General features: G+C 38.2%; 1 protein-coding gene across 2 annotated transcripts in view; it reads right to left on the reverse strand.

Moving 5' to 3' along the window:
• LOC115769141 (protein TANC2) overlaps positions 1-10549 on the reverse strand; it is a 59041-nt gene extending 48492 nt beyond the window's left edge. For both annotated transcript variants that reach the window (XM_030713845.1, XM_030713843.1), the window contains exon 1: positions 10092-10549. In XM_030713845.1, coding sequence (XP_030569705.1) covers positions 10092-10284 — 193 coding nt within the window. In that variant the 5' untranslated portion in view covers positions 10285-10549. The remainder of the gene's footprint in view (positions 1-10091) is intronic.
• Positions 10550-11939: the final 1390 nt, after the last annotated feature.

Genomic DNA, 11939 nt, shown 5'->3' on the forward strand with positions numbered 1-11939 from the left:
ACTGGGCCTAAAGCAAACGCAGCAGCAGCCCATCGATAACTCAGCCAACTCTTCCGTTTTGTAATTAATCAATTTCAGCTTGGAAATGCATACAAAATAAATCGCGCGCGCATTGTGTGTGAAAAAAAAATCAGCAACAACAACAAACGACAACAAGCACATTTTGGTTTTATAATAAAAATGTTAAAATTTACGAGACAAAGGCGCAACATTGACGTGAATGCAACATGTTGCCGCGTGGTAGCCAAGCAGCCCATTCGATGGGGCATGCAACATGACAATCCCCCAGAGTTTGCAACACCCCAGCCAGGAAGTGTGTGTGTGTGTGTTTACTTCTTGGATAAACTGTAAACTTTCGTTAAATATTTGTAAACAATATGATGGAAAGAGAAACTATAACGCCGGAAAAGATTTATATACAATGGAGCCGAATATGTTAAATTGCTTATATAAATCTATTGATAATCTTTAATACGAGAAAGTTCCTTAAGTAATACGATTTCTAAGAGCTAGTTCCAGTAAATATTGCAAGAAGTATGAACACCTAAAAGTTGTTGATTAAAAACCAGGATTTTGAATCGTATCTTTAGCCCGAACCAATGTGTAAAACTTTTGAGAAAGTATTGCTTAAGTAAATCTATTGATAGTCCTTAATGCTAGCAGTATTAAGGTAATACGATGTCTGAAACATAGTTCCGGAAAATGTGAGTGAAAACCCGTATTTTGAGCCGAACCAATGTGAAAAACTTCTAGCTCAAAAGTAAATGCAACATTTTCCCCAATAATTTAACTTATCTAAGCATATTTGTTAGATGTCAATTTTGGGCAGAGTTCAAATTTAGTCCGCAGCTCGTATATGAAAACATTTAGGACAATCAATATTTTCAGCACAAAGGGCAAATGGAAAAGAAAAACTAAATTCGTTCGAATTTGGAAAATATATCAAAACTGAGGTTTGAACCAACAACTGGCAGAAATCTGGTTCAAACCCTAGTTCGAACTATCGCTTGCATCAAATTTAATTCGCATCTCGTATATGAAAATATTGAAGACAGTCAATATTTTCAGGCAAATGTAAAGGAAAAACTTATTTCATTCAAATTTGGTAAATACATTAAAACTAAGATTTGAACCAACAACTGGCAGAAAGATGGTTCAAACCCTAGTTCGAACCATCGCTTGCACCACATTTCGACCGCATCTCGTATATTATAATATTTGGGACAACCAATTTGGAAAATATATCAAAACTGAGGTTTGAACCAACAACTGGCAGAAAGCTGGCTCGAACCATCGCTTGCATCAAATTTAGACCGCATCTCGTATATGAAAATATTTGTATTTCAGGCAAATGTTAAAGAAAAACATATTTCATTCAAATTTAGATTGAAAATATATCAAAACTGAGGTTTGAACCAACAACTGGCACGAGGCTGGCTCGAACCATAGTTCGAACCAAATATTTAGGACAATCAATATTTTCCGCACAAAGGGCAAAACTTATTTCATTAAAATTTTGAATATATATCAAAACTGAGATTAGAGCCATCATATGTCACGAAGCTGGTTCAAACCCAAGCCCGAACTATCGCTTGCAGCCCTATGTAATATTTAAAATTGTGTCTGGTTATTTGAATGAGCTACCATTGTGCTTAGCTGCTGCTGCTGCTGCTGCTGCTTAAGAGTTTCCTACTTAGCCATGGCTTATAATTTATGTCTATGCAGCATTTGTCCGGCGGGCACACGGCGCGTTTGGTAGTCGTGCCGTTTAGTTGGGTTATTTTTCTTCTGGTTAACCGTCTCCTGCTGCATCCCGTCGCCATCGTATCGCCCATTGAGCATCTCGACGCATAAATCAAACTTTGGTCGGGAGTTTTCTTCAAACACACAAAAAACTGTTTTGGCCAGATCAAATTGCCCGACTGACGACGACTGTCTTGCCAACTTCTTGGAACTTTGCCTGCCCGGCGCGGCCAGTTGCCAAAAGTGAGACAGAGAGAGAGAGAAGGAGAGCGAGATGTATATATATACTTGTACAATTTATGGCCTTTTAATGCTGAACTTTTCTCTCCCCTGTCTTCCTGCTGTGGCAGCGTTGACATTGTAGCGGTAAATGTTGATAAATTAATTCGCTGCAGTTGCAACGCGTTGCACGGTGAGGCATGCATTTTTTTTTTTTTTTTGGGGCATGTCCGGCGAGGCTGGACCCAAACTGGACCCAAACTGGACCTTTAGCTGTTCGTATGGCTGGTGATTCATGGCCGCAATGACTGAGCAGATATGTCAAAATAACGGCAGCCCTATATATATACGTATATGCAAATCAACTGGATTTATGGAGTGACATTTCGTATATGTGTTTTCGGGCCGGCAAACAACAAACAGCAGATGAAGAAGAAAAGACACTTGACAAGCGTTTGTCAGCCATTCGCGGGCCAAGAACTTGACACATTGAGCTCTAGAACCGGTTGCGAATTATAGCTGCAGTTCAGTTAAAAATAATAACGTATTTTTTAATATTTTTAAAATTATTATTATTATTACTGTTTTTATTATTATCATTATTATTAAAATTATCTCAAATCTTTGCCCATTTTGAAAACGTGTTCCTGAAAAATAAACCCACTTCAATCTTTCATTTCTGGATGCGATCAATGTCGGATACATTTTAATTCATTTGACAGTTGGTAACAATAAGAAATAACTCTGTGCATTGCCCCTTGGCACGCACATTGTCAACCTGACAACAGGTTCAACAAACCTGGCGGTTCCGCCCATTGTTCGGCACTGGGAAATGTTTATTGTAAATACTCTCGCATGATGATGAGTCTTCTAATTAAAAGAAATGCTCAGTCATTAGGCAGCAAGTTTCACTTAAACGAACCCAGGTGAAAGTTGAGATGAGGCAAATAAAAATAAAAATAAAACGACGCATTAAATCATCTTCAGCCATTAAACTTACTGAATAGAAGAAAAGACACTTTAATAATAATTAATTTTGCGGCACACAATTCAAATACAGCAGCCGACAATATTTCAATGAATGAATGAGTATATTCATATTTGCATTCGTTTGTCGTTTTATTTTTAAGGAAATTAGTCAGCGACAGAGGCAAAATTCAAATGAGCCACGTTTTGTCTTATGACAACTGAAGTTAAATTTATATTTTCTTTAATTTCATATCAGATTTGAATAAATGTTTGAGTGCACTCAACAAATATTGATATTACTGCCCACGCTCGTTATTCGCTTTGTTTGTTGTCAAATCGCAAATAAAGACACTTCACATGGACCTCGAGGGCGAAAACAAGGCTCTAAGTTGATTATGCAACTGGCATCAAATTCGAGGCCATGCGCCAAATGAATCATTGTCAAAGTTGTTTCTTTACTTTCCTTGTATTATCGTGTAATAAATTGGTAACAGATAAGCCAGGCAAAAGGTCAGTTTCAAGCCATACATCAAATGTCTGTCGTTAAGTACAAGAAATATGCATTAGCACATGACTCAGCTCTGAATTGGTTCTGGACGCACAAGTGAAGGAGATCAGCTTGTATGCCTTCAAATTTCCATTTTTACTACTTATATGCGAAACGCCCTTCTATACGATTTTCATGTTCCCTTTTATTTCTTTACTAAAGTCTGTCATTCACTGGATTTTTAAGCTTTTTAACTCTCTTACTGGGTATTCAGATATCCACACAGGAATGGCTACTTTAATTTATGAGAATCGCATAGAAAGGCGAAATTTGACAGAGAGAGATACCTAAGGGAACATAGATACAATGTAGTATTTATTCCTTATTTCTCTTATCTCCCTCTTCTCTCTCTCCCTCTTTCTCTCTCTCTCTCCCTCTTGCATCAACCAGCTCTCCCGCTTTGCAATATTTGTATATTATTTTGATCACATACATTATGACAACTGGTTGAACAATCAAACAGCACTTTTCTCACACAGAGCTGCTGACCCAGTGCTGACCCTGGCTATCTAGCTGACCCACAGACATGGTCAAAGCCAAACGCAAACTCCGACAAATCTCTAGAGCAAACGTTTAAAAGTCACGCTTTCTGACCGCTCCCCCGCACACACACACACACAAACAAATCGCTGGGCAAACATTTGGCAAATTTTGTGTGTTTGCAAATTTGGCAAATTTGTATTTGCACTAGAGAAAAAGAAAACTAGACAAAGTAAATACCAACTTGCCCAACTGTAGCATTTGCTGTTGTTGTTGCGCTTCGCAACAATCTACAAAGCAAACTCTTTGCAGATAGCCAGAAATGTTTGTATGTGAGGCGGTAACATGCAAAGCCAATTACCTATTTCTTAATTATTTGCAAATATTGGATCTACAAAATAATCGAGCATGGCGCCGCCTCCAGACCATATCAGCCGGTGGGACAGGTGCGCCGGTCAAAAGGCGCGACTCCAATGGAAAGCAATCACGTATACAACATACAATGTGCGAATATATATATACATATTGTTGTTATCTTATCGACAAGTCTTACATTTCGCGTGCCAAACGCATGAATAATGCAGCGAAGACACAGTCTCAATGCACGAGAAAAGAATCTGTATATATAAGACAAAAGTAAGTTAAGTTCGCCTTAACATATTAATAATGATCAATATACTTATTATCAAGGTCTAGTTAAGATATAGAGTATAGTTTATAATACTATAAATAGTTTATGAAATACGTCACTTTTTGATAAACTTCTTTATGAGTGACACACACTGACGAAATTCTTGAATGTGACTAACTTATCTACTAAAGAAGAACTGCTTTTTATATGGTGATAAGACTTAATGTTACCAGGTGCGATTTTGCGATAATGCCATTGACAATTTGGTGGTATTTAACGTTATTCTGGAAACTGGGAAAAAGTTGAAAAGATGTCAATTTTCTTAGTTCATTGATGAACAAAATAACAAAATTCAAACACTGTGCGAAATTGGTATAGGAATGTCCTGGGGGCATTCTCGAGGATTTGGATAATACTTTGAGAAACTTTAAAGTCATATTCGATATTACACTAGCTAGATTTCTTGTGTTTATATTGTCTTTGTTTAGACCCTAAGCCCATAGAATACGGTTTTGTGTAAATGCAGAAGGATTCATCTACGGCCCCATAAAATATATACATATATATATTCCTGATCAGCGTCAATAGCCGACCTGATCTAGCCATATGTGCTTATTTGTCTGTCTGCCTGTCTGAACTTATAGGCGCAATAAACCTGAAAGCTTCATCTTAGATGCTTCTAGTGTCCGCGCAGTACGATAGTCGATAATCTGTCCGGGTTCAAGCAATCGATTACAATTGATATCGATTTCATGATCTTTGAGCAAATCTCTTTGGGTTTAACCCGGTTAGAGTCACCAAGTTCGACTTGTAGCTTCAAGAATAGTATATGCAGATGAAGAATCTTTTATTTTATAGCTTCAGCGAGAACTGCATTTGCTGTTGGTAGAAGAAGTTAGGGTATCCCTAGTCGGGCAAGCTGACTTATTAGATATGCAAATTTCTCCTATATCCTTCTCTTTCTCCTCCTTAGGCAAATGAGACTATAAAATTAGCCAAACGGAGTAAAAGAAACCAATTTTTAGTCAACCATTTAAAGGTATTCAATGCAAGCTCGCACATTTATAGTTAAAATGTTCTGGATTCCATATATGTATCTACATCTCATCATATTTGCTTCGATCGCATTGCATTGTGAAACTATTAAAACCACATTGAGTCCATATGTTGAACTCGAGTTGAATCATTTGAAAAGCAAGTTGCGAACGCAGACAAGAACTCATTTTCCCAGCGCCAATTAATTCATTCAATAAATTGCAATATGAGAATATGTTTCATGAATGATATCATGCTGTACTTGGCATTTAGATTTATTTACTATATAAAACTTATTAAATTTGGCTTATAAAAATATTATACTTTAGGCATTGGTAGTAGCTAAATTTTGAGAACTTTCTAGGCATTATAACTAAAATTATATTATAATTTATAGCTAAAGCTTCAACATGAATCTGACGCGTTTTTCCCTTTTATTGCTATTCGTCTAAAATATTTAGGGTATTTTGTAGCCAAACTCAGCTTTTGGTTTTTTTGTTGATGTCTCTTTCGACAATTTCGGAGCTACCGTCATGTATAACGCCTACAACTTGACGCGAACCAAGTTGGGCTCGGGCGCCGAGATGAGATATGAATGTTGATTGTTTTCTGTTTTATCTTTGGCCGACGCGCTTACTACAACAAAGTGTTACGCGGCGGCTGTTGCTGTTTGGCAATCGACAACAACAACAACAACAACAACAACAACAACAGCAACAACAACAAGCAAATGTGCAAATAATTAATATGATTTTCGGCGTTTGTGTTAAATCTTAATGGAGGTCAACAGTTCCAAAAATATTGAAAACTTCGCGCTGCTAAAAGCCGATCATGTTGAAATAAATTGCAAAAGGTGTACAATGTAATTGAACAAAGAAAGAAACAAAAGTTCAGCAGAACTTATGTTTGACTTTACTTGGGAACCAAAATTACTATTTAGCTTAAATTTATTCTTTAATAACCAAATTTATTTGGTAAAAGTTTAATTATTTGCTGAAAAGCAAGTCTTGAACCAAAAGAACCTTAAGGAATGGAACTAGTTCGCGACGTGAAGCGAACCTGCGAGAATATGTTGTGCCTGCAGCCCTGGTGCAAACGAACCGTTCTGCCTATTTATATATACATAACCTAGCCTAGCTTTAAATTTAGCTTAAAACAACAAATATAGCTCCTTAATACAAAAAAATGATCAATTTATAAGAGATGTACACAATTTTCTTTATTAATATTTTGAGGTTTTGTGAAAAGGAAATAAACACGATCGACGTTCTGTTGTTGCTATCAATTAAGGATTATTCACAATTATTGATTGGCTTAATTAAAAGACAAGCCGCAATGTGGTTAAATTTTATTTGTAAATTACGAGGCATACGAAATGAATAATAATATTCATTTGCTAATGACAAACTGAGTGCCGGGCACTTAATCAACGGCAAAACTTTCCGATTCTCTCCATTATGGAGAAAAGTTGAGCAGCAGAAATAGAGTGAGAGAGAGAGAGAGAGGGAGAGGGGGAGAGGTGAAGAGACAACGAATAGCAACGACTTGTCAAGGCAGAGAGGAAACTTTTGCAACATGCTGTAGCCGCCGGTCAAAGACGTTGATTTCAAAATAATGAGAAGCAAGGGAGGTAGAGGGAGAGAGAGAGAGAGAGAGAGAGAGAGGATGAGCAACTGGAAGATTGGCGCATGCAAAGTGTCAAATAATTCAAATGTGACTGCACACACGGACAGCAGCACAGCCAATCGAATAGAAGAAGCGACTGAGCGCAGTTTGTGCGGAGGGCTGCCAACTTGTTTTTGCTTTTTGCATGCCATTTGCAACACGGAGCTGCCGCATTTCGCAATCTAAAACCGCCGACACTTTAAACGCTCATTTGGCCGGGCGACCCGCTGAGCAGCCGCACAATTAACCAGCCAAAGTGAGCCGCGGGCAGCTTCACTAGTCCGCCCCAACCCGCTCCTCGCCCAGTTCGTGCTCTCTGGCCCCTTTGCATGTCCACTTGCATTTCCAGCTAATTTGCCGCCAGTGTTTGGCAATAAATCTCACTCACACTCTCACATGCACACAGTCACACACTGGAAACTGCTCCTAATGAGCCCTGAGGGTGTGTTTTGGCAGCAAAATTAACTCATTGCCGCACACTTGAAATTCTTCCTCTTCTTTCCCTTTCTAAATGCGACGCTGCGGGGCCGAGGCCAAGGTATTGAAACAGCTGCATGCAAATCTCGGCAACTAAAAATATTCATGTTGTTCAATTAAACAACAACATCTTTATTAGACTTTTCAAAATACATTTTTTTCCCATGATTGGTTGCAGATTGGAACTACTTAAAGTGAAGAAAAAACAACTTCCTATCCTAAACAATGGGGCATAGCAAATTTGGTATTTCATTATAAAAATTAAGTTGTAGAGAAACATATTTTTTGTAGAGAAATATTTTAAAGCACACTGGAACATTATATATGTCAAGAGTTGGAATTTTCTTAAATTTTATATTGGAAAGCTTCCAATTTTATGTTAAGCTTAGCTTCCAGTTGTTGGAATCTTTCGCAAATGGAAATCGAGGCCCAACTACATACATATATTTAAAGCTATTTGTACCTGTTGCTGTATTTGTGTATAAACAGTCAAAGAATTCGATAAATAAAGGTAAATATTTGTACGCTTGGGGCTTTGGTTGGCTTTAAAACTGTCTAGAGTACATCAAAAATATTTTAATTCATTCTTTTGTGTTTAAATTTGGGGTCTGATGCGAGCGCACAAAGGATTTGTCTGTTGCCACTTGAAACGAGCTCGAAACGCGCTAGAAGACGTACAACACATACAGACACACATCTCTACACTCTTTTTCGAACTCACGCGAGGTAAATCTCAACTTTAACCTTCAACTTGAAAGCGCAGCACATACACAAACAAACTAAGCGTACAAACACTTGATACACTTTTGAACTCCCTTCTCCTCCTGCCGCTCCTGCTGAGCATTTTTCCATGGCTTTCTGGAGTGCTTGCGCGTGTGGAGACAAGCGTGTGTGTGTGTGTGTGCGTGCGTGTGCCTGTATCTGTCTGCTTGTTAACAAATTTCGAAATAAAACATTTCTGGGAATTCTACACAGCAAACAAATAAAAGCGCACACCGACAGAGCTTCCAATGCGCCGCCCGCTCTCCACATTCTGCACGCTCTCCCCACCACACTCAAGCTTTGGCATGCGCAACGAAAGGAGCGCAAAACGACGAAGAAGAAGCTTTGCGGATTGCGCAAGCGCAAAGCGCAGCTGAAGACGCCGCCGCTGCTGGAATTTTTATGGCATTTTTCATGCTACACACACACACACACACACACACACAAACTTTCCGCTGCCCCGTTGCAGAACCCTACAAGTGACAAAAGAGTTGCATTGTCTCTTCTCGCTCACAACAAAGAAACAACAATAACAAGGGCAACGGGAAAGGGGAACTGGAATATTCAGCGTCGCGACATGTAAATGAGTGCAAAGTATTTGCATTTCAATGTAAAAGCAACAACAACAACAACAACAAAATTGAAATTAAAATGTTGTGCAGTTAGTGGAACATTACCACAAGGAAGCCAAGACAGAGAGAGAGAGAGAGAGGGAGAGAGCGCACACAATGCGAAATGATAATGGAAAGCAATGTACTTAATGGGCTCTCAGAACTGCGGTACAGTGGGCGGACGCTGCGTGAGAGGCCCTTTCACAAATTGCCGCTTTAATGAATAGCCGCATAATCAATTTTTATTATTTTCACGCTTTGATTTTAAGCGTCGAGCAATAAATAATTAACCAGCCCTCACAATTTTGGGCCATCAATTATTTTATTTGGTTAATACTAATGGTTTGTGTGGCTTAGAAGTTTTTAAGATATTTTAAACCTTTTTTTTTAGCTTGAAAAAGCTAAAGCGGGGAATATTGTTAAAAAACCTAATCTTTAAAGAATAGATGGCAATGAATACGAAAGGCTCTACTTTTAATTAGAGGTATTTTTATACAAATTTTTAGTTGATTATCCTTTTTTTTTTTGTGTTTGATTAGCGTTTATATTGGTTCTCATGATTCATGTTAAAGTGTGACTTTTAATATGATATGGTATGCTGTGACTATGACTTCAATAATAAAATGATATGATAGGCAAATTCTGACTAGTTAACATGATTTTTGCATATTTTCTTTGTTGATAAAGTAAAAACATATATTTTTCCTAGTTTTAAGTCATGTTGAACCTAGGCCTGAAACTGTCAACATTTACCTTTAACCTTTCGTATTAAGCCTTTTCTTTTATATATTAATCCTTCACTTAAATTGAGCTAAAATAATTTCGATCTTGACCTTTTAAAGACGACTCAACTTAAACTATTATTAAATGTTTTCACTCAATACGCATTTCAATGAGTTGGTCTCAATGTACTTAACGGTTATTTATTGTTATGGCATCCATGAGAATTTACCTAAGAAACTGCAGCTATACCCGCTTCCAGCGCGTCGACCGGTTGTTTTATTGCAGCTCCAATTATTTTGGAAATTTATTTGATCCTTCCCGTTGCTGTCGATTCCAATGCTGTTGTTGTTGTTGTTGCTGCCGCTGTTGTTGTTATTGTTGGTGCTTTTGCCACTCGAAGAGCGGTTGGTTAGCGGGAACATGGCATGTATCTTTTGCGTTGCGGTTGCCTCATGTATCTGTGTGCATGTGTAGCTGTATCTGTATGTGTGCAATGCGGCGATGCCAGTTGCAGCTGCTTTTTGCAGCCTGGCGTATCCTTTCAAGTTTCGATCCAATCAATTTTGATCAAGTTACGTTGACTCCTTTTTCTGATTCACGACCTTTTTGGTATTTCAACTTGTTCTGCTCTGCTTCGCATTTATAAAGATGCTCCAAGGGATTTTAATTATTGCCATCAATTTTTGTTTTAATTTTTTATAACAGTACACTGACACGTTGCTTATTAATGTTAATTAAATAATTTTACACTTAAATTATATATTTATTTCGTTAAACATGCTCGAATTTTACAACTGTTTTACGTTTATATGCTTTGAACCAACTTTTTTGTTTACAATTCAAGGTAAACAGTTAAATCGATAGCAAGTTATCGATAGGCATTCACAATAGGCATGTGTTGACTGCTTGGCATTCCGTTACACATACGCCCGGTAGATTCGTTAAATTTTGCAACTTTGCACTTTATTGGGCCACAATTTAGTTTACATGCGCCGTAAATAAAACCGTATCCAAATGATGTCGCGCTACACGCGATCGCAGGCGTTCTAAGCGCTGACGAGGAGTTCGCGACGCGCGAGCTTTGAGACGCGTTTCGAGACTGAACGAGGGCGCTGAGCGCAAAAGCCAAACAAGTGTCTGCCAGCAAACGTGGTCAGCTGGGAGCGCAAGTCTACAATGGAAGTCTACACGAGACGCTTTACCGGTTACAACTCTGAGCGGCGTGGGCTCTCGCTCTCTCTCCTCTCTGACAGCGTGCGCTGCCGATACACGATCTAAATGCGGCGCTCAGAGCGCGTTCTCTGGGCTTATCAGTTGACTATCGCACATTTCATTTTCAATTTCAATTTGTGTGGAAAAATTCATTCACGCTTTGTTGTTGTTGTTGTTCCTGTTGATTTTCGTGCTCGTATTTGTATTTACTTTTTTTTTTGTGAGTTTTGAATGATTGAGGCGCTGACTCGCGCTTATCACGCGTACCCGAAATAGCGGCACAGCCCGCGCTGAGCTGATGACGCAAGCAGGCGAGCGAGCCTCTGCCGCGTGCTGAGGTCTCGCAGGTTTTAAATACAGATAAGCCGTTAGGCACTTGCTGAATCCCGTTTAAAAAGGAACCGATTCAAAATCGGAACTAATTTCAATTCTACCATGAACCGAGCCAGGTCAATTAAGAAAAAAACTGCCGAATCTAACTCCTAACAAATATCTAGAAATATTTGGAATTTGAGGTAGACCCACTCTCATAGTATAAATTACTTTGGCCCCTCCATATTGTTTTTACCTAGCATATTTAATTAATGATAATTTTGCTTAAAAGTAGAATTTAGCCCGCATATTGTATTTAAAAACATTTATGGCTTTCAATATTTTCAGTACAACGGGCAGACATCAATATAATATGACATTTAAATTACAAACGAGGGCAGAAACTGAAACCTGGGTACAGAATTGTGGAGAAACAGCTCCAAGAATTTTAAGCAGAAAGCTGGTTCGAACCTTCAACCGATTATTATTCGGATTTGAATTCAATGTAAAAACAATAATTTAGTTCCGGATTCAAAACGGTTCAATTTAATTT

The sequence above is a fragment of the Drosophila novamexicana genome, unplaced genomic scaffold (assembly GCF_003285875.2).
Source record: "Drosophila novamexicana strain 15010-1031.04,08,12 unplaced genomic scaffold, DnovRS2.1 tig00000009-arrow-pilon, whole genome shotgun sequence".
Classification (NCBI taxonomy): Eukaryota; Metazoa; Arthropoda; class Insecta; order Diptera; family Drosophilidae; genus Drosophila; species Drosophila novamexicana.